Below are 23,837 nucleotides of genomic sequence, written 5' to 3'. Positions count from 1 at the left end.
CAAAATGTATGCCTAGTCAGGCCTGTTATGAAGTGAATGTATTCTGACTCTGGAAGCATTCAGTTTATATGCTGAGAGCAAAATTTATTTGTTGGAGACACCTCCTGCAAAATAGAATTTTAAGGCAGGTCTGGTTAGTTTGAAACATCATTTGTATGTTTGTTCTTCACCTGTTTGTTTGTATTGCACTTTGCTGCTAAACATTGCCTCCAGATCTTACTCTTAAGTTGCTAGTTAAAAGGCATTCTGGTAGAGGATGATGAGGAGACAGATGCTTGACAGCTATTTAGGTTACTTGTTCTAACAACTACTTCAGATACTATAGCATTGAGGTAACTGAAATAGAAAAGCAAAAGTGACCCTTGAGCTAAAACATTCCAAATGCTGGTTTGTGTCAGGGAAAAATGTGTTATTTAAATGGAAAAATGTTTGAGTCAGTACTCTCCACCACCTAAAAATGGTCCAAGGAAGATGATGCTGCGGTGTTTAAAATTTGAATTTACATCCTATTGAAGGAGCAAGCTTTCTGCTCAATTTCAGTCATTCTCTGGTCAGCTGAGATGGGACTAGAAGGAAAATACTCACTTCCGATTAAAAAAGCGTGTTTGCTTCTAGTTTCACGTGTATTCAGTTGTTGACTCCGAAGTTTGGGTTTAAACAAAAAACCTCAGTGAAAATTATCTTGACAGATTCTTTTAGGTTTTTACACTCTGAAATGGGTTTACTAAATTGAATTTTTCTGGTTTGCATGTGGAAGATATTTTTGAAAGATGCATGTGGCATGGGAGTTTTATTGATAGAGAACATTCAGCACAGTCAAACCCAGCCCTCCGTACAGCGCCTTGTACCTTTGACAGCATCCCTAATCCAAATCTTACACACCTTTATTCCATAATAAGTAACTCTTCAATAATCACATCATCTGACAGAGTAAAATTGCTGCATATTCCCTTCGTAAAAGGGTGAAGTTTTCAGAGTATTTTTTTTGCTTTCTGAGGGAAAATAAATTAACACATTTCTGCATTAGGACTGTTGAATAATTCAATATGTTTGATGAATTTAATTCATATAAATTATTGTATGTGCTGCCTGCATGTGTGGTTCATTTTTTTGAGAATGGAGGCAGTAACATCAATCCCTCACTGGCACAAGATGAGCTGGAATTATTGATTCATTTGATTTAAAGTTGTGACCTTATTTTAACTCGTCGGTTAGTACAGGCTAGGAAATGGGCAGTCTGTTAGATGGCAGGTCGTACTTCTGAACAGCAGCACTTCGGGTATTTCTTCTTGCTTATAGGATGTATAGACTTTCCTTTTTCCTGTAGCTTTCCACAGCTGTCACATTAGCTTTGCTTAGATGATAATGAGAGTCAAATTTGACGTTCTGCATGATTATTTAGTTCTTCAGACCTGTGATTCAGATGATGTATGTTCCCATTTAGCATATTTTCTTGGCAAAATAAATATTGTTAAAAAGCACTTACTTATGTAAAGTTATTTTTCATTGTCAGAGGCCATGGAAAATAGATGATTACTTTGATTTCTGCTGAGTTCTTCTAATGACAGATCTCAAAGTTTGAGTTTAATGTAACAATGAAGACTTTGGTACCCACTGTTTATAAATGTTATAAACTAGAGATAATGTAACCACCTATCATTTCTGTATTTTAGAAAATTCCTTAGATTTGGCATAGGTATTGCACCTGCATGCACAAATCAAAGCAGAGCAACACTATGTTAAGTGCTCACTCTCACAAGTCAAGCGTGAAATAATTACATTGTTATAAATGGTCTTAGAGTATTATTTAAATCTCCTTGGGGCTCCATTTTCAGTTACGACATTAATGATTTCCAGTGAATTTTAGGGCTGATGGTAGAGGAATCATTCTTTGTATAGCTCTGTTGGTTGATTTAATGCGAAGCCTCCCCAGTATAGCGTGTGGGCAGGGATGCCGTGCTTCATTTCCCTTCTGAAGCACCAGTTTCTCTGAGCTTTTTAGGACAGAGCTATTGCCACCTACTGGAATCAGGGAAAAGCTCCTTTTTAAAAATACCCTTCCATCATTTATTTAAAATGATGAACACAAGATCTCAAATTTTTTGTCTGGATAGATTTCAGCTGTAATGGCAGAAAGACTGTTAGTTAAAAATGTAATATGTGTGTCTAAATTGCTGTTAGAGCAATTGAATGCAACAGTTCAGTACTTCAGAGGGAAGGTTAAGTTGGCCAAAAGGTTATTATTACAACTATTAAAACATAAACTTTCTTTGTATGCCAATAACTAGAAATTAAATAGAGCAGGGAAGTGCTAAAAAATGTATGCTAATATGAAAAAAGAAAATTCAGAAAATTATTTTTACCTCCCCACACTTTTTTTTCAGTGAAAATTTCAGAAGGATAAATGTTTTGTTCTCTCTTCACTTTCCATTGAAATATGTGATTGATTGTGATTTTAAGGTTTTAACAGCTCTATGAAAAATCATTTCTGCACAGTGACAGTTTGGCAGACTCTGTAAGGCGCAGGGACTACTGTGTGGTATAAGCAATAAATGAACTAGCTTTAAAATCTCAGCAGCGTGCCTGCAGCAAGCAGAGCCTGACCCGGGAGCTCTGCCTGCCGGGCACTCTGCTTGCAGGGCAGGCAGCCTTTTGGGGGGTTCAGGACTGGAACTTGGCAAATAAGATATTTGGATGATGAATTGAATTGGTGATGCTCACCATTCAGTGCTGCATCTGGTAACTTGTTATAATTGTGTCAGCATGTCCCATCTGTGTTTTGAGTTTGGGGTTTGGGTGGGATTTGCCTTGTTTTTCTAAATTGAACTATAAAATCTCACCAGTCTCTACTAACTTCATATACCAGGTTTCAACATGAAAGTATATTTTTTTCCAGTACCTTTGTACAGCTAAAACCTTGGGGTAATTAAAAGCAATACATTTTTTTACGTTTCTTTACTGTTTTCTGGAGTCTTTGGAAGCATTCAGAAAAACAAAACTAACACTGAAATAGAACCAATTTCATTTGGAGGTTGAACTTCCAGTGAATATTCCTTCTAAATTGCCTTTATACTGTCACAACAATCACCTTGCTTTCTTTGTCTTTCATGTTTTTTGACCATGGGCTTAAGCCTTTGGCGGTTGTAACTCAAGTGATGCTTTTGAGATGCTGGTGACATTCCTTTGATAATAATACTGACACATGGTGAAACAGCACATGCATCAATAAAGGTTACTTCTAATTGCAAGTAAGACTAAGAAGTCTGGATAGAGTTTGTTTTACTCAACTTCAAATGTCTAAAATTTTGACCTTGAGCTGTCTTGTAGTTCCTTGACTGATGGAGTAAAAGATGCTGTTTGTTATTGTTCCATATTTGCAGATGGCGTTTGCCTGTGTTTCACAGAATAGACTGTTATGTCATGCCATCAATTCTTGCATGCTGTTCTGTTAATAATACTTTAATTAATATTAAAATATTGATACTTGTTATTATTGAGCCCTACGCTCAGCCATTTTTACCAGTATTTGTTGAGGTGATCTGTCTTCATATACCATAGGAAAGAGGTGTCTCCTGGGAGAATTGATACTTCTACAGTGAATAGGCAGCTGGTTGATATTTCTGTTGTAACCAAAAGAACTGCAGAAATGCTAATTATTAAGCAAATTAATATAAAATCAGGTGAAAAAACAAATGAGATTAAACATTAGGTAGAGATTTATTTTATAGTAAACTTGAATGAAATTCTAAAATGCTGCATTTGGCATCATAATCTTCAGACCAATTTGTTTCAGTAATTTAATTATTAAGTATTCATGCTGCAAGGAGATGCAATCAAAAAGACTGCATGCTTTTAGATCTGGAAACAGAAGCTAGAAATTCTCCAGTTCAATTAGCCCAGTTCTGTCAGTAATTTGGTTGGAGCCTGGTGCTCCGTCCATAAGCTCTCAAACGTGTCAGAGCCAGGATGACCCAGAACTTCCACACAAAAGTGCCAGGAGCAGCAGAACCGCTCCAGTGTAGGGAAAGACCAGGAGCGGTGAGCTACAGAGAGGGGTTTGCATGCAACCGAAATATTTAATGTGCCAGTCTGTCACGGATGCTAAATGCCAGTCTGTCTTTAATAAAAAAATACTGGAGCACCCTATATTTATGAGCATTTTTGTCCTCAAAGAGCTTGAACAGAATAAAGCCTGCCTGCCCACAGGCACCTGTGAGTAACTGAGTGACCAAATCTGTCTCGTTTTCGGTGGAAAGCATCCTGCAGCACAGGCTAGCTCCAGGAGCCCCCCTGGGGTGACTGGTGGCCACCTTCCAGTTACCGTTCATCACTGAGATCCCCCAAAGGTTTGTCTGTCAGAAGAAACGGCCAAATCGTTAATGAGCACTCCCTCCTTCCAGAGAAAAAAGGGAAGCCAGCAACAACTGGATGAATGCACGGGTGTGTATCCATGCTCATTGCTGAAGCTGGTTGTTCCAAAAATGAACTATTTCTGTATAACCACAGAAAAGCCACTAAACAAACTTCAAGGCACATTCTGGGGTCACAGGGAGTCCATGAGTCTTTCTCAACCTTGATGGCTGCCAGGAGGGAAATAATAGCTCATTCTGTTTCCAGAATCCCTCTGCGATACCTTTTTGCTGGCTGTCATGCAGAGATAGCTTTGTGCTCATGGTGTTTAAAACTTGTGAAATGGCATCTATTTCATGAGCAATTAAATATTCCCAGATGCCATTTCTTGCAAGGGCTTGCCATGTGCCTGTGCCCATGCTGCGGCATAGGACGTTTCTTTTCAGTTCATGCTGGATTGCTGTGAACAGGATCGAAGGGGGAATTTGCAGCATTTGCCCAGGTGGTGGTAGCAATAATTCTCTTGTCCTACCAACTGCTGTGCGTGCAAGTCACGTCATCGAGCCACAGCCCCGTCACACACGTTGCATCTCCATGCAGACCTGCACACAAATATGTGATGCTTTAGGTATTACAGCAGTGGGTCTTGCCTTCTACCCACATCATGGCATTTTTTCCACTCCATCTGGTAGATTGCAGTGTTTTTCTTTTATTTCTTGATACTGCTGTAGTACTAAAATATCTATTGATCATGGCAACGGCTTCAAAATGTTAGGCAGTATCACCTCCATCTTATTTACCCAAATTTCTAAACATTCTTTGCTGATCTGCACCTCAGTGAAGTTCTTTGAGAGTCGATGATACTTGAAAGAAGTGAAAACTACAGCATTTAACTGATTGAAATTTCTCAGTGTGAGAATTAGGATCAAACTAACTATTTTTCTGTCTCTTACTGGATCTTGCTTTTTGTGAGGATTGGCTTAGACTTTTTTTAAATACAACACTGGTATCTGGGAGGCTTTGTGACTTGCTGATGGCACTCTACTGGAGTCTACCTCTGTGTTTATAAAGTGGTTGGAGTTCTCATGCACATTAGCAGTTTGGAAGCTGCAAGAAACAGTAAAATCCGTCTTAAAAGAGGTAAAAGATTTAAGATTAATAAAGTTGTTCAAGGACATGAACAAAGTTCTGTGATGAGAGGTGAAATTTCAGTGGAGCAGCAGCACAACCTCTTACAGAGGCACAAACTTCAGCAACAGGATATGCCTGTCAACAGAAGGGACAAACCCAAGGTTTATATGCATACTAGGAATATTTAAATAGGAATTGTCAGATAGTTTGGTGCTTGTGAAACACTGTGTGGTTGTTTTTATTTTTTTGAGATCAGGGTTTGTATTCTACAAATGAAAAAACAGGAAAAGTTACTGAAGGACTTGGTCTTTAAAGTACACAGATGTAAGTTGTCTGTAAACCATTGGAGTACATCCCTGAGAGGGGGAAAAAGGGCAGAAATCTGATATTGCCTGCTGTTGCCTTCTGAGCCTTACCTGAAATGGTGCACTCTTTCATTGCTGCTTTTTCATACTGTCTATTAGCTTGTAAATACACAGAATGATCTTTAAAGTTGCAAAAATATATTTTTATGTCTTTTCATGAAAACGTTTAGCAGATGTGGGCTTTGCTTCTCCTTTAATGTTACCTTGCTGTAACTTTAACCTTGTATGACGTCTAGTTCCAGTGAAGCTTTCTCTGATATTTTGCAGAAATATTTTCTGCAACCAAATATCAACATACCAAGCTAATAAGTGAGTCATACTTTAAATTGAGGAAAAAACTCTTCAGAATGGATATTAAAAAAAAATAATTTGTCTTTACAAAAAAAAGTATCTTTAAACTATTTACTCAGTTTTATGAAAAATCTATCCAGAAATAATTACCAGACTGTGCTCTTGTTTCTTTATCATACGCACTGGTATTTGATTCTCCATCTTAGAATTATCACTCACTGCTGTCAGTGTCACTGAATTTTACAGTTTCAAACCTTAAAGTAGTCTTTTGGGTATATATAATAAACCCATTTTTGTCATGGCTTCTTAACTTGAGAATACCGCGTCTGATTTTTACAGCTCTGATTTCAACCTGTGAACCCCTTAGTTGACTGTTAAACAAATCGTCTTCTGCCAAGTGTTTGTTGAATGTAGTCTTAGACCTGGATATAAATGGATATAGATCAGACCTCTATGCACTCAGTTTGTGCAGTAATATATTTAGATATTTGAGGATTTTATAAGATACTAATTTTCTTTAAATATATAAATATTTTTAATAATCCTTTTCCAGAAAACAATGCAAAAAGATCTTTTTTTAACAAAAACAGAACAAAAAATTTGTGACTTTTCTGTTCCTTTCTTTTTGTCTCATTTCATTTCTTTGTTGAAAATTGGGGCAATTTTGAAGTTTTTCACAAAAAAAGAAAGAAGCCGTATTCCTTCTTTTTTTTTCCTCGGCTGAACAGCTAATTGTGTACCTGAAAGTGTCCAATGTTAAAAAGAAACGCAAAATACCATATTTTGAAACTGTGACTTATTGTCTAATGATTAGTTAAAATGATCATAGGTAGTAACGCATGATGGACAGTGATATTCTGTGAAGATACTTATTCTCAAAACTAATTAAGATTTTGCATTTTGATCAGATTTTAATTTGAATTCTGTCCATTAAAATTCTGTACGTATGACTGCTAGTTGTTTAAGTGAACAAATTATTATTTTTCATAGTTGTATGACCTCCCACAAGTTTATGCATTATTAATACAATATTTGAATTATTTATTTTATGGTCATGATTATGAAATCATACAATTTAATTATTACTAGTACATTTTAATTTGTACTGAGGTAAACTGAGTGTGTCCAGTCAGGATCAGAATTAGGACTAGGATAGAGCAGTCTGTACAGTACAGAGACGTCAGATGTTTCCTGACAGTTTTATTACCATCCGATGCTTTGGAAGAGTAGGAAAAACTTGGGAAGAAAAGTCAGTCAATCTATGTGTAGTGTGATTAAGGTATGTCCTGTAATATAAACCAGGTATTTGCTTATTTCTGCTCCCAGTTTTTAAGTGTGCTGTAGCTGGGACTGGTGTACATGTGTGCCTAACGGGTGCTGTCAGCTCTTGAGAAATCTCAGATGGTTCTTTAACACTAGGTATAAACATTATTCTGCCTTTTCCTGATTTGAGTCCATTTCTCAAGGTAAGGAGAGCACGAAAGATGATGAGGGAAGCTTGTCAGACAGTGTTCTGGTAGTAGCAGAGATTTGTCTCTCTCCCCTCCTGGTAGACATGATGAAAAATGAAGCTTGAAACACTTGTGGTTTGCCAGCAGAGTGGGAAATTACAGCCAACAGCCTGGAGGTGGTCAGCAGGACTTGGAAGGCACCAGTATAGGATAAAAGAAGTCTAATGGAGTAGCAGGCTGAACTTTGAGAGGACAGGAATAAGATAAAGCAGTAGGAAGGAGAACCTTCATTCCAGAAACAAATCCAAAATGGCACGTCTTTCATCGGGAGATTGGTTACCTAATCACACAGAAGCAGCTTGCTCAGACCCACTGGCACTGTCAGACAGCTGAGCTCTTCCTTTGGCAAGAGGCGCAGCAACTGTGTTGTCCACCGTTCAGAATCCACTAGTACGTGGGGTTACAAAAATATTGAAACACAGAGAAAGGCAAACAGTTAAGAACCCCTTTGATGTGATTAATATTGGAGAACTATTTGTCATGGGGAAAAATTGTTTCTGTTTTCAATCATTTGGTAGTCTATTGCTCAGTCTATTCAGATTGAATAACAGCTCCGGCGCGTTATTTATTGGGCAAATTCAGATGCAGTAGCAAAGCTGAAATTTCTCAGTTTGAGAAAATGCAAGTGTTTGCATTCAAACTCTTTAAAGATTTTTAGCTAAATAAATAATAATGTAAAAAAAAAAAAAGTTACTCTGTGACCAGGTGACTGGGAACAGAGGTAGATCAGCGTACCTTAGTCTCACGCAGGTGTGGGTTCCAACATGGCTGAGAATGATAGAATCATTTAGGTTGGAAAAGACCTTTAAGATCATGAAGTCCAACTGTAAACCCAACACTGCCAAGTCCACCACTAAACCATGTCCCTAAGCACCACATTCACACATCTTTTAAATACCTTCAGGGATGGTGACTCGACCACTTCCCTGGGCAGCCTGTTCCAGTGCTTCACAACCCTTTTGGTGAAGAAATTTTTTCCAATATCCAATCTACACCTCTTCTGGCACAACTTGAGGCTATTTCGTCTCATCTTATGACTTGTTACTTGGGAGAAGAGGCCAACGCCCACCTCACTACAACCTCCTTTCAGGTAGTTGTAGAGAGTGATAAGGTCTCCCCTGAGCCTCCTTTTCTCCAGACTAAACAACCCCAGTTCCCTCAGCCATTCTTCATAAGACTTGTGCTCTAGACCCTTCACCAGCTTCGTTGTCCTTCTTTGCACATGCACGATCACTTCCCTAGTCCTGCTGACCACACTCTTTCTGATACCAGCCAGGATGCCATTGGCCTTCCTGGCCACCTGGGCACACTGCTAGCTCATATTCAGCCACTGTCAACCAACACCCCCAAGTCCTTTTGCACCAAGCAGCTTTCTAGCCACTCTTCCCCAAGCCTGTAGCGTTGCATGGAGTGGTTATGACCCAAGTGCAGGACCCAGCACTTTGCCTTGATGAACCTTATACAGTTGCCCTTGGCCCATCAATCCAGCCTGTTCAGATCGCTCTGTAGAATCTTCCTGCTCTCAAGGAGATCAACACTCCCACCCAACTTGGTGTCTGCAGACTTACTGAGAATGCACTCAATCCCCTCATCCAGATCGTTGATAAAGATAATAAACAGAACTGGCCCCAGTACTGAGCCCTGGGGAACTTGTGACCGCTTCTCAACTGAATTTCACTCCCTTCACCATAACTCTTTGGGCCCAGCCATCCATCCAGCTCTTTATCCAGTGAGAGTACACCTGTCCAAGCAGGATGGAAGGCAGTTATGTCTTAGAGACAGGTATTTCTATGAAGTAATTATTTCAGTAGGGTCTTCTGCTTGGGTAAATTAAATCTAAAGTAATTTTTGAATTTAATAGTGTATATGAGCTATAGTGAAATACTCCTTGTGATCAATTTTAGGAGATTTTAGCAGTCTGTAGAGTCTCTGTTTCTTTTGTAAGAAAGAAGATAAAAGAGGGATCAGAAGATAACAGCCAGTAAGGAAAAAGATGCTCAGTGTGAATAATTTACGGTTATTTCTGTACATGTTATGTGCTGCCTCCAAGCAGATCTGTAAGAAATGCTGATTTAAACGTAAAACCTTATTAGAAATTCAGTTCTTACCGTACAGCACACAATAAAGAAGGCATCTCTAAACCCTTTGGCTCTATAGTGGGCAAAGCAACCAAGCTTCTGGGTTTTGTTCTTTTTAATTTATATTTGAATATGTGCTTTCAATTTCCCAGATGTAGAGTACGAAGTGCCAGTCATTCAGCTTGAGGAGAATAATTTTCCTGTTGGTATTGTTCTAGCTCTAGTAGCTGCTACTAAACTTACTTGGCATGGAAAGCATTGCATAGAGAAAGGAACTGACTTTGTCTCTTTAGTTTAAGATTTTTTAAAATACTTTGGACAGTGGCAATTACTATAGCTGTTATCTATTAAAGTGCCCTGGTTTCTGTTCTTTGTGCAGGATATCACCCACAGCTCTATAGGTATAATGGCTAGATCCTGTAGCAGGGGGGCTCAGTGGTATAAAGACTGTTTTTCAGTCATGTGCAAATGCATCTGCAATCTGCTGAGGTGCAGTTTGCTTTCTTGCTGTGAACTAAACTATTTTTCCAGGTTTTTGAAGTGCATGCTAATATTTTAAAAACTCTTTGCCAGTTACAGCAAAAGGCTTCAACGAGTGTCCCAAAACGCTGCTGGTGTTTTTATGTAATGAAGGTTAAGCAATGTCTAGCTGAATACCATGAAATTTTATGGGTACATGTTTTCAAGGCTGCGTCTGTTTGTTCTTTTCTGTTTTTTTTTCAATTGCCATCATCTGGCATAAGAAGCTTCATCTGCATATTTTTAGCAACATCTGGTTTAATGGATGAGTTATTTCTCCATATAAATTACAAAGTCAAAGCAGTAGATCAAAACTTCTTCAGAGAGGCGTGGAGCTACAATGCATCTTCTCTGAGGCACAGAAGCCGGTAGCTAGGGAACTGTGAGAAAGCTTAGGAAATATTGATTCAGACATTAGTTGGGTTTAAATTAATCTGTTCGCCTTCAGGAAAGATTGACGCTTTGCTCAATACTTCAGATAGCATCTTACCATATGTATATATAAAAATTAAGCACTGAAAGGAGCAGGGATTTTTCTTTAAATCAGAATATACTGATTTATAGTGAAACTATGCCTTATGGTTTCACTGGTTTCTGTGGTTGTGCTAACTTGATGGACAGGACAGAGGCAGTTTCCGAAGTTCTCTTTAGTTACATATCTGACTACCACTAAATTATTACACAGTTAAACTGGTACCTTGCTAAATTTTGTCCTTTAATTTAAGGATAGTTAGGGGTCTGTTCAGACAACTAAATACCTTTAGCAGAAGAAGAGTGGCTTGATGTTGTGAGAACTAACCGAAGTGTCAAGGTCTGCATTCTTCCACAGGATAATTGCTTGTGGATAAATAATCTTTGTTGTTCCTAAGCATCTCCCACAAAAACCTTTCTCAGTCCAAACAGCAGCTACTCCAAATTATGTCTGTTTGGCCCTCTGTCCTTTCCATGAATAAGCTTCAGGTGAAAAGATGAGTCAATAAGCTTGGCATAAATTTGTATTGTTCAGTTGGATTGGCGTGATACAAAAGTCAGCACTCTACACAGGAGACTTTAAAAATCTCTTTAAAGGAGATTTTTTTTTAAATCCAATATATTTGTGTTACACCACAGACGTAAGTTGGTAAATTGTAGATTATCATCATCTTGATAACCCAGACACAAAAGTCTGGCATAAGAGCAGTCCTTAAGTAGTTTTACTCTTGTTAGAACAGAGAAATGAGGGATTAGTGAAACTGTGAATTAGGTCTAAAATCTTTCTGTACCTGATGTTAAAGTTTATCTCGGAACAGAATGTGTAATTTTGAAATATGCTTGTTCTCACAAGCATTTTAAGTAGATGAAGGATCACATTAGTGATTTTCTTTGGAAGTAATTTATTTCCTTAGACTGATTTGATTTGAGTTTTGACCTTTTAAGACTTTTGATCTAAATCCATTTAAGATGCTTCTCAAGGGCTTAAAAGACAATGAGAAGTCAGCAGCTTTCGTATTAAAAATATATGAACTGTTCAGAATGAAACATTTAATTCCCACAAAAGACATATCTTTAGGGCTACGCAGCAAAGCAAAAATTAATGGAAATTTGAGGAGGAAATCAGCTGGGTCTCTGTCTTGTGCTGTGCTCACTTGCCTGTGCTATGTACTGCCCAGCCATTTTCCTATCTGTGGTTTTCAGTGTTGCGCTTGAGAATTATTCTACAGCCAAATTGGCTCAAGTATTATGAAAATTTAGATCGTTTATCAAAGAAATGGTCTTACCCTGTTTCATCCTCTTGTTATTAACAGTAACATTTTAGACCACCCACACCAGCTCTTCTTCTCTTACCTTCTTTTTTGTGCCATATGAAGGTAGTTTAAGTAGGCGGGGAGGAAAGCTTTAGATCTTCTGAACTAGATACCATATCTGATAAAGGATAGATTCTGGGATTATGAAACCAAGCATATAATACCCGTAATTTAGAAATCTACTGCTGTTCTGATTTATTTCCAGTCAGTCAAATTGTTCTCATCAATTATTGGAAGGTCAGGGTTTCACTAATTAGCACAGGTGTGCATCTTAAATTATCTGGAAAATATGTAACAAAAGAAATTCACAGTAAAGATTTTCAATGTAGCACTATCATGTTTTCACTTTGGCAGTAATTTCAGAGGAAATAATGTGGTGTGTCTTCACTGTTGATACTGATATGACTATTACCCAACATATCGATATTTACAAAATCTTTGCACTGGTACCTGACTGCATTGTTTCACTTGTAAGCCATTTACAGGGCATTTTCCTCTGTGCGTTTCAGCTTGTGAAGTGATGGGTAGATGCTCATCCACTTTCCATCATAGATGCTCCCTTCATGCAGGACAAAATTCAGAATTTTATCTGATAGTACATTATACAGTAATTATTAACATATTCTTCAGCAAAATAATAGATCTTGTAGAAATAGTAGTATAGCAGTAGAATTACCACAGCAACAGAGCTTGAACAAATCCCCAGCCTTGAAGTATTATTTTTCAACATACCCAGCACTGCAAGATGCCAGCAAATGCAAATATCTTTGCTTTTACTCTGTGTACCATGCTGGTTTACTACTGAAGGATAAGCAAAGCACAGTTTATTACTGCAAGGTTTCTGTTAAATCTAGTCTCCAGTGCTCTTTTCCCTGTTTCAATGCACTGAATCTGCTTTCTTGCAATAGGATTTCCTCTCGGTTATGGGCAGACAGTGGGGAATAGATGAGTGGCTTCAGCCACAGGAGACTTTGGAGACAGCTGGTTTTCCCTTGTATCATTTGTGTTCCACTCTGTCGAAAGTAGGACACATCTGTGGAAAGATGGTAGCGGAAGGAAACATCCAGACCTCCCAGTAGTTGTGTCTGTATGAATCAGCAGGTTGGTTTGCGCTGACGGAGATGGATGCAAGATGATAAACCCAGTATGTCTTTGTTTACAGTAGCATTCAAGAGAAAGCATGAGGCTCCTCTCAGAGGAGCTGCTGATCTGGCTGGGCAAAATGGAGAAACCAATCTCGGCATCAAGATGTTTTAAAATGCTTGTATTCATTACCAAACACCTGCAAATGAAATCAGAGTAATAGCGAAAGGAGCAGAAGTGATGTTGTTAAAACAGTGTGAAACTGAGCGGTCCTGTGATCTTGCAGAGGTGCAGATGCAGAGCGGGCAGCTCTGTGGGGCTGAGTGGGAGGTGGTAACGGCATCACTGGGTGTTCAGTAATTAATCTTTCAAACACCATTTCCTTAACATGTAAGGTTTAAACATTCAGATGGTTCTCCAGCACGGTTCAGTCTTCTATATGTGTTGTACTTGGGACACAGCTCAAACCTGTTTTAATCTGCACATGGTGAGGAGTACATAGAGTGGTAAGGAAGCATCAGGGTGGACACCTACAGGGAATGATCCGTGTCTTGCACTTGTAACATAGAAAGAGATGCTGCGCTGAGCCATGAAAGAGCAAAGTGACAGAAGGAGGAACCTGGAGTGATGCTTAGAAGCAAGATGAAGAAGTGGCAAGGATGGCAGCAGTACTTTTGGCTGAGAAAAGGTGAAAAATTTCTGTCATGGAAGCTGCTGGTGTCTTAGGCTGATGGGTACACCAGTGGCCAGGCAACAGCTGAGGCCGTGAGCCTGTTGTATCCAGGCATGAGAGACCTATCCTTGAGAGGGATTTTCAGTTGGCCTATTTTCTGTGTGTTTTTCACCTCAAGACTGAAAGTGAATCTGTATGCACTGGATGAGATGGACTTTCTGGGGGAGCTCAGCAAGGCAGGGCTGCAGCAGGGAGGAAAGGTGGACACCGGCATTGGCTGCTTTGCCAGCAGCACATCAAGGGCTTGGCATTTCTCTGGGGAACGCTGGCTCCACTTATTCAGGTGCTGCTCAAGTATGAGGTAGAACTGCAAATCTTACAGCTTACTGCCGTTAAGGCAGCGTTAGGGTTTGACTGGGGTTTCAGACATGCATTTTTCTGATATTTGTTGGATTAACTTCTCTCTTTTAAATATATTTGAGCTTTGGATTTCCATCTGTCCTGAAATCAGGTTTGGGACTTCACAGTGATATCCTGCTTTAAATGTTGTCCTGTTGGTACATCCATGACAACATAAGGAAGATTTCTGTCCCAGGAGTGGTGACGGTTGTCCATCGGTGCTTAGCACATTCCTGTTTGACCTGGGGCTGGCGGGTCATTTCTTAACAGAAAAGTTAGAGGAGAAGTGCTTTGTTGGAATTTGCTTTTGAAAGTCAACTGCATAGGTCCTCTGAAACATTTCAGGGTGTCTGTTGCTCCACCATCTTGCCACTCATTGCCCAGCTATCACCTGTTGCAGGCATCTTCTTTCTGGTTTTCCTACTGTCAAGAGGGTCATATCCTGCACATAAGCACTCAGGGCTGGTGTCTGCCTAAGTCTTCTCTCCAAAAAGTGCATGGTTTTTGAACTGAAGCAATTGATGTTGCAGCTGAAAAGTTTCTCTAGTTACAGTTATGAGTTGTTGTCCCTTTAAACAAATGCTAATTTAAAAAAAAATGCAAAAAAATTATAACAAAAAATAAAGTTGCTAGTATTCCTTTAAAATATATTGTTAGCAGCCAGATGGAAAGACCTGATTTTATGCCCATTCCTCGAAATGTAATTTCCACATAGTCCTTGGAATAGACACACGTCTTCTTTTAGTAGCTCAGGCACGGTTTACTTCTGGTTTGATTCTTATTTTTATTGTATAATTAGAAATGCTACCTTCTTCTAAATTATTTCACTGTGTAGAAAAGAAAGTATGCGCCTCTTTTCCTTATAACTTTACTCAACCTTGGCACACTCCGTAGGCATTACTAATTACACCCAAAGCGTGCAGCATATAGTTAGTTCATCAATGATGTAAGGACTAACTTCCATTTGAACATAAATCCTTGCAAGCATCATCTTTAGCTCGAAGTCCTGCTGGTACAGCTCTTTTTGTACTGTGTGATATTCATATGAATGTTCTCTGGTTTTGGTATGACCACTTGAGTAGTAAAGACTGGTCATTTGAAGATCTGTAGATAAAAGGCAAGTGTTTAAATTCAGGAATGTTCTTGGGTTACTCTTCCTAAGACCAGGCTTGGGAAAAAGCACATCTCTGAATGTAGAACTTGGCTCAAAGATCAACAGGCATGAAGTTTTTTCATCTTAATTTTACATTTGTCAGCTTTTCATAAGGCATTATGTGCCATGTTTATACTGAGATGCCACTCATTTCTTTGAAAATTCTTTAATATGAAGTTTTTTGTTATTTTTCAGGTGTTCAAATGAAACAGTATTCAAAAAGGAAGATTTGTTTTGGGCATACAATTTCTGCCCCACTCCATACTCTTGGACAGCACTTCTGGGCCTTATTTTGTACTTGATTTTCTTTGCACCTGGTAAGCAAATGTTTGTTTTCACATATAAGTTAAAAAATCATAAAGGTAAAATGTGGAATAGTGAGGCTACATGTTAAATTTACTTTTGAGTCCAGCCATTAAACTGAGATTGATCTTTTTTCCTAATTCTTAGGGATGGGTCCTATGCCCTGGACTGTCAATTCTGAAATTTACCCACTTTGGGCTAGAAGTACTGGAAACGCATGTTCCTCTGGAGTCAACTGGGTTTTCAATGTGCTTGTGTCACTGACATTTCTGCATACGGCTGAATATCTGACGTACTATGGTAAGAAACAGCGTGTGTCCGTGTATGCAGTACTACCACTGATGCATAGATTTTCTGCTGAATCTGTGTAACTCAGTTGGTTTTGCTATGAAAAGTCAACTGTGAATGCAGTGCTCTCAACCCACTGTGGTTTAGTAAGACAAGAGACCTGATACCACCTTCCTGGATCATAGTTTGGTCCAGCTTTCATCAGAAACATTTTTTTCTGTCCTTAACTGAGAACCTAGACAGCTGATTAAAACAGGGGAGCTGGAAAAAACCCACTTTTGACTTAGTGAAATATGCCAATTCCCACTTAAGGAGACAGCATCTGCCATTTCCCAATTTATGATGGCATCCAAGGCCAATATTGGATAGTCCTTGCAGAAATAGCTGTGTAAGATGCTACTGCCCCACTCCCAGCTGTTGATTAAGTCCTGTCTGCTGGAGCCTGTGGAGTGTTTGTCAGATTACTGCTCAGCCACTCCAGTACAAGTCATTTAAATTACATTAAGCTGCTAGGGAGTTGATGTGACCTTCACATCATTAGTAGTACAGAGCCTTTCAGCTCTACTTGTCATTCCTTTGAGTCATCAGTCTAGAAACACATGGCAGGTAAATGTTTGTTGGTCCTTTGGTACCTTCTCTGCCCTGCTAGGTAAGGTGGGTGGTGGGAAGAATGAGCTCTTTATCACTGCTAATTGTCTCTGCAGAGGAATTTTAAATAATAATTAGGTATAAGAGTCACAAGCATTATTTTAATCCTGACTTTGTTTTGCTAAAGTTTCTCATTTTAGGGGCTTGTCTTAGTGTTTCCTTTGCTGTTAAGATAAACTAAGAAAGTTCTTGCCTTTTATATCTGCTTTGTTTTATTAGGTGTGCAACTGTTTAATTACTGTTTATTTTAACAGCAGAACTACTTGCCCAGAAAGGATATGTATTATCTTCCGTGTGAAATGAAATTACTTTTGTTAATTCTCTCTGTTGTGGAATGATGCAATAAAGCGGCCTTCTCCTACACCCACAGCCCCGCAGCTCGTTCTTTTAACAATGCCACTCCCACCTTTGCTTTTACGTACTCCTTTGATATCTGCAGCCTGCTGCTTCTGCTGCTCCCTCTGCTCTGGAGCAGAGAAGGGATGGAAACTTCAGTAACTGACTGTGCATATTGTTTTACGTTGCAGGAGCCTTCTTCCTCTATGCAGGGTTTGCTGCCTTGGGACTGGTTTTCATCTACGGCTGCCTCCCTGAGACTAAAGGGAAAAAACTAGAGGAAATTGAATCTTTGTTTGAAAACAGGCTATGTACATGTGGTATGTCAGATTCTGATGAAGGGCGGTATATTGAGTATATTCGGGTGAAGGGAAGTAATTACCATCTTTCTGACAATGATGCTTCTGATGTGGAATAATTTTCAGCTGCTGATGTATTTAATCATTTAAAAGCCTTCTGGGGGAAAAGCAGCTCTCTGATGACCTCACTGCCCTGCTTCTGGTCTGGTTCTCCTTTCTACTGTCTAGTTAAAAATGCATTCATGTTCAAAAATGCTCCATTTTGGAGGAAATTCAATATGCTAGTGTTTTCTTGATAACTGAAAGCAATGGCTTCCAAAAGGGATTGAATTCCACAATTATGTGAATTCACCAAGTGTACACGACATCGCACCGTCCCGAGAATTTAGTAGGGTGCACTGTACCAGATGAATACAGAAGGCTATCCTAGATGGTCAGGGGTTGTCCTTATCTTCAATACTGATAAAAGGGAAAATAATAGAGTAGCTAATCAGAAAGTAGCCGACATTTGTCGGATCCCCATCCCATAGCAGCCTAGGAAATAGCTCTGCTGTGCAATACAATGAATGACAAATGCATAAGCTACTGCAACAGAAACCATTTTAAAAGTTTAACTGATAGGAAAATACAAATACCTGCTATATCTATCAGAGGGAACATTTCCCAAATTTACCCTAAGAGAATTTCCATTTTTATTTATTTGACATAACAAGTAGAGAGCCATACTCACCTGGGTGGAGGTTCACTAGGGTGGCATACGTCTGTGTCACACCAGGTTATCTAGCCACTGCTGCTCTTGAGTACACACTACAGTCAGGAGTTAGTGTTTGTGAGAGAAACTGCCACAATTAACTACCTGACAGCAGGAAAACGGAGCTAAGTATGTGGCCACACGTACAAATGAACTGGTATATATTGCTAAGTACAGTGTAGAGGCTTCAGTTAGTTCAGAAAAAAGATTTTTCTTTTCCTTTTTTGCATTTGAACATTTGAGTTCATGCTGTGTCTAGTTTTGAACACAAAATATCATTAGCTAAAAGAAAGGAAAGGAGGGGAGAGGTTTCGTGCTGCTAAATGCACAGTGGTCGTCCGTCCGGCGCCTTCTGCAATCATATTGCCTTCAGCACATTTTTCCTTCAAATGCCCTTAGTCAAAGAGTGTCTTGCTGGATCTAAAGAGAAATAGTAGCAATGGGCAGAAATCTACATCTCATATTAATTGCCATACTGAAGCATTGCAAAATTGTCAAGAAAATGTCAGGCACAAAATAAATTCAGCTGCCTTTAGCATGGTAATGAAAATATGAATGGGATTTTATTCACTTGACATGATTGCTTGCCTTGGCAAATTGAATTTTATGCAGCTACATAAAAATATTATGTTATTTTTTTTCCTTGCCCTGTTCTCACTGCTTTAAGTCTTCAGAGATACGAGTTTGAAAGCATCAACAATTCAAATTCTTATCTTTGAAACATTTGCTTCATGAAAGAATGTGGAAAACCTCCTCTGCCTGTGGGCTGCCCCCCGTTTATGTGGTAAAAGTACATTTATTTTTCATTGTGTAAGGATTCAATAAGTTGTTGGGTTCAATAGCTTTTAAAGATTTGCTTTGTAGGCTTTTCTTGGGTTGAAAAATACTTTGAATGTAGGATTACTATCAAAACTGAGACTGGACATTTGTTACTAAATTATTTTTATTGGATGATGTGGGGTTTTGTTGTTGTAAGTAAGTCTGACGTTGTGTTATCTGACCTTTTGTGGGGGAAGTTCTTACTCTCCAATTACTGACCTTCAGTGACTGGGTGTATTTTGCATTATTTTCTCTTTTACTTCATTAATCAAAGAAATATTTTTTGAAAGAAAACATTTTAAAGCATCCTTCTGTGACTTGACTGGGACTAAAAGGGGAAAGCATAGCGGACAGAGGTAGTTTCAAATGAATCATTGCGAAGAGTGGCTTGACCTTGAACATCATCTTGTGCAGGGAGAGGGCTGGATTCTCATGCCTTACATCTTGCCTCCCCTTTAAGCACATAATATTTTTATGCTTGAAAGAACCTGCTGTTGAAAGTGCTCAGGTCTTCAGACCTATCTGCAAATGCACCCGCCATGGGATGTCCCCATTAGGCTGTCACCTCTTTGAAACCTTCACCAAAGGTGCAGTACCTGAAATGAGAGAAAGGGATACTTGGCACAGACGAGAACAAAAGAGTTTTTGGAGTTTTGTTACTGAAACTGAAAAATGTGTGTTTGAAGACCCTTATTCAGAACAGTTTAATTACCCAGCACAGCGTGTGAATAGATGTGTAACACCCAACCTGTGCTTATGTGGTTGACAAGGTTTAGTGGGTATTTACTGGCTTTTGAGAATAAGGACTTATGGTTCTGATCCCTCCAAAAGCATAAGCCCATGCTCACCATTACCCCTGTGAACGTTCCCTTGCTTGTCATTTTTTGCTGGAGCAGGGTGTAAGCCAGAGAGGCTGTCCCTGCGCTGGCATGATGTCGGTGCTGACCTCATGCTTTATGGCACTCGTGTCCGCAGGTAGGGGAAACCACTGCATCTATTGGGCATAACCAAAGCAAAGTCACTGCAAAGATCACTGTCACAAGATCAGCCTCTTCTGTTTTGCAGGCAGCGCTGGGGCTTTTTAGCAGCAGAAGACCATCTCTCTCTGCCAGCCTTGTTTCACGGATGTTCTCAAAAGTGGCACTCAGTTGCCTGCAGCACTGGGCTTGTTTTCTCACACAAGTTCAATCTTACCGAAAGCAGTTTTCTGAAGGTTTCCATCCATCATTTTTCTGGAGGCAAAATGATTCAAACACGTGCATTTTATTCATCATTGCTACTGGTTGTGAGGGTGCAAAATATATCGGCTTCTTTATTGTCACTCCCCCTTTCCCACCTGCAGAGAGTTGGGTTTAAGCCCTCCTTTTAGGGTTGTTATACACCAAAACAACATTCCATACCTTAGAAACACAGAACCTAGCACCAAGCATCATGTGTAATAAAAAGGAGATTGAATACTTGAAATTAATCTTACGCAATTAGGGTTTTATTTTTAGAATCTGTGAACATTTATAGTGTATGAAGAAAATTAAATAAATGTTTCTATTTTGCAAAGATTTTTTATATTTGTGCATATTTTAAGTTTTAAGAGATTTTTGCTAAAGGTAGACTTAGTAACATTCCAGATAAAAGAATAAAAATATGATGTAGCTAAATAATTTCTTATGACAGGATTTTAATTTATCAAGTAGCATAAATAGTATGTCTAAGCACAATATCGTTTTATTGAAAGCTTTCTGCAGAAGATGTGAAATTGTTTCTTCACAAGGACTGCACACTTAATTCAGGTATTCTGTGCATCAGGAATGCTGGAGTAATACTGCTGGTAGAGTTGGGCATATTGATTATACACAACAACTGAGGTATTTTAATTCTGATTAATCTATCGACTCTACATGTTGTGGTCTAACGGCAAGTATAAAAGAAACAAGTCCTGATGCATTTTTAATCTTTTTAAATTTAATTCATATTAATTCACATGTAGTAGTTTGTTAACCATGTTGAAATTCAAAAGTGTTGGGGGGGTTGAGATATTTGCCAGTTGTTTCTTCCCCTTGTCACTTTGTTGATCAAAATCATCTTTTAACAAGAGAAGCAAACCTGTTTTGAAAAGAGACATAGAAATAAAGCAAGGCCCCAGGACTCATTTGGAGGGCTGAAGTTGCATTGCTACACGTGCACCTTAGATCGATCGTGCTCATAGACATTGCTACCTTGTGAGTTGCAGTGACGGTCCTGTCAGAAATTCTAGGACAAGAGAGGATACATTCCAAGGATCATTGTTCCAATGCAGACTTCTTTTTGCTTGAATTGGTAAATGCAGTATTTCACTGGTGTAGGAGTTAGGGTTGGGAGGGGAGAAGGAAGAAATGATGCGTCAAAAGCCCCACAAAGTCATGTTTTGGTAGAGATGGGTGTCATAGCCAAAAGGAGCTGACTCTGACTTGTCTCCCACATGGGTGAAGGATGGTGGGACCAAGGGACAAGTGCTCCTCTCCCGTGCCTACGCAGAAGTGAGAATGTGGCAATAGAGTTTGCAAAGCTAGTACTTTTTTTCCTTGGTGAAATCTCTTTTGCCCTCCTTAGTCACTCGGGTTGAACACCGGAGAGAAGTTTTTACTTTTGGGGGCTGCTACAGGCCCTGAGCAAGGGTCTTTCCTTTGGCCATGAGGCTGTTGGGTACAGTCCCACAGACACGCAGTGGGCTAATAAAAGATAGACCCTGTACTTCTTAGCTTTATACCCAGCTTTCTACTCTCAACGTCAACGCTCTTCTAACACGGTCTTCTTGAAATTTTACTTGTAATTGCATGAGAGGCTTTGTTAGTGGAACATTGCTACGCAAGAAAGAGGCAGAGTCTTAACAGCATAGAGGGATCTCGGGGTAGAAATCAGTTCTGCAAAGCACTTTAAAGAGTAAGGTATTTGTGCACTTTTTTCTGAGAGAGTCAAGCTAACCAAACCCATTCCTCTGCATTGGGAAGAAAATTGCGCTTTGTGTACCAGGCCAGAAGCAGATAATGCCACAATATGTGCTTTATGGCAAAATGTGTTTTTATTGCGGGTAACATTTACAGCTTACATGTAGCTGCTGCCTATAAAGTGACTCAATCATTCTCTGGATTTTAACAAGTCACATTTTTGTGCAAAAATCTTAGTGGTTTTCTATCGATCTTCATCGCCTTGTGTACAGTACAATTAAGCATACTCCACAAAGTGGTCTAGGTTGTGGCAGTGTTACAAATGTCAGCACAGTAAAATCTAGGTGAACATTGTTAAAGAAATATTGTTGTTTGTGATACTGGGGGTTAAAACTCCTTAAAGGCAACTACATATAGATTTTAAAAGTCTGAAAAAAATGGCAGTTCTTATCTATTTTGTGTATGTTTTCATATAGAGAAGGAGTTTTTTATGTGCCAATAACCATCACTGTAGTGTTTTGTAAATGGGTGTTAATAGTGTTCCAGAGTTCTGTATATGAGAATAGACTTTAGCCACAATGACCCGTTAGTGTGAACCAGCAGCATGTTTTTAATCGTACTCACACCTCTCATCAGAGGTGCTCACTCATTGGCTTCAGTAGAGCTCACTCACGCCAGGGGAAGTTTGACCAGCATCAGGCCTCAAGAATACAGATTTCATCTAAATCCCCCCCTTTTCACACTGTCCCTAGACAGTATGTTACATGTGGATGATCTGGCATGTATAATTATAAAGCTTCAACTCCAGTTCAGTTACATTCCTCAATTCTGTTGAGATAGTTTGTCAAAATTTGGTTTGGCTTTCCATCACATTTATATAAATAAGGGGCACACCGATTATGAATATTGTCCTCCTATTTCTGAAGGAAACATCGGTTTCTGAAGTGTTACGATAAAGGCAAATTTCTCTTGCTGCCTTAAACATTACATAGACTTTGAAGAGGACCGAATGTATGACCATCATCATCACTTCTGCAGGAGAAACTTCATGGATCCTCAGCAGGTGTGAAATGAGATGGTTCTGTGGTGCTGGGATGCTGCATTACACTGCAGGCCCTGCCTAGCGCATGCCTGCCATCTGTTCAGTTTTAAGTGTTAGAGCAGTCCCCATAAAGTCGATAGGATTTTTCATATGCTTGATATGTGCTCCGTGTCCTGCTGGTCCAGGGCATCACTGGGAAGTGGCACGAGTCACATCTCTGCTTTCCATCATGAATCTCATACCCCTACAAAACTGTTAAGCCGATCTTTCTGTGACAAATTCTACGTAGAATATTTGAGACTTTATTGGAGACCAAATTGATAGTAATAATTCCATGGTGAATAATAACATGCATGTGGTGCCATCACGCATACTGTAATCCCTGGGCACGTGTTACAGTATTCAGTACAAAACAGGTTTTGACAAAACTAATTGTTGGGTTGTCCAAGTCATTTCTTAACCATGTCAAATATGTGCCATTTCCTTTTGCAACCAGTCAAGCCTATAACGTATGGAAGTGTTGTACATTTTCTGAAACTAAAGTGATGTAAAATTATTTAATTGACTTCTGTTCTGATTGCTTTAATGAAGTTTGGTCTTTACATAAAAATAAATATCTTCAAAGAATTGTCAGTGCCAGAAGTGTAAATGAACAAAATAAAAGGTGAGATACTTAATTACAGGATCTTTCTCAAGGTTTCCTTTGTTCGGGTATTCGGGTTGCCTTTTAGAGTTGCAAAATCGCATTGCTTAGCAAAATGAGCTAAAATAGCCCCTGGGCTTGCCTGAAATAAGTGAAGGGTAAGAATAGCTTTGAATATGATCTTAATATGATGTGTTTCAAACAAGATAGTGTTTCTGTGATGATGGCACACTGGAAGTGTCCCTTCCTTCCTGGAGGATTTGTTTGGAGAGCTGAATGCAGTATGCAGAGCTGCCGACTGTCCTGATGTCCCCCCATGGGTTTTCAATGCCCCCTGCCCGAACGCAGACGAGGACGAGTTTTGTGACAGCAATTTATACCTTCAGACTTGCTTATTGACTGGGGAAAGGGCAGTAGTTGCTATTTTCTAGTGGGGAAATGTCCTAACTC

At 39.2% G+C, this 23,837-nt stretch overlaps 1 protein-coding gene across 2 annotated transcripts in view; it reads left to right on the top strand.

Moving 5' to 3' along the window:
* The window catches only part of SLC2A13 (solute carrier family 2 member 13), a 166,703-nt gene extending 143,277 nt beyond the window's left edge, over positions 1 to 23,426 (top strand). The window contains exons 8-10 of one of the 2 annotated variants that reach the window (XM_074827760.1): positions 15,533 to 15,654; positions 15,788 to 15,940; positions 17,104 to 23,426. In XM_074827760.1, the coding sequence (XP_074683861.1) occupies positions 15,533 to 15,654; positions 15,788 to 15,940; positions 17,104 to 17,330 (502 nt within the window). In that variant the 3' untranslated portion in view covers positions 17,331 to 23,426. Of the gene's footprint in view, positions 1 to 15,532; positions 15,655 to 15,787; positions 15,941 to 16,830; positions 16,940 to 17,103 lie in introns of those variants that run through there. The other variant, XM_074827762.1, reaches the window with a different exon arrangement.
* Positions 23,427 to 23,837: the final 411 nt, after the last annotated feature.

Source organism: Strix aluco, chromosome 5 (assembly GCF_031877795.1).
Source record: "Strix aluco isolate bStrAlu1 chromosome 5, bStrAlu1.hap1, whole genome shotgun sequence".
Classification (NCBI taxonomy): Eukaryota; Metazoa; Chordata; class Aves; order Strigiformes; family Strigidae; genus Strix; species Strix aluco.
Note: the sequence above shows the minus strand (reverse complement) of the source record. Positions and strands in the feature narration are given on the sequence as shown.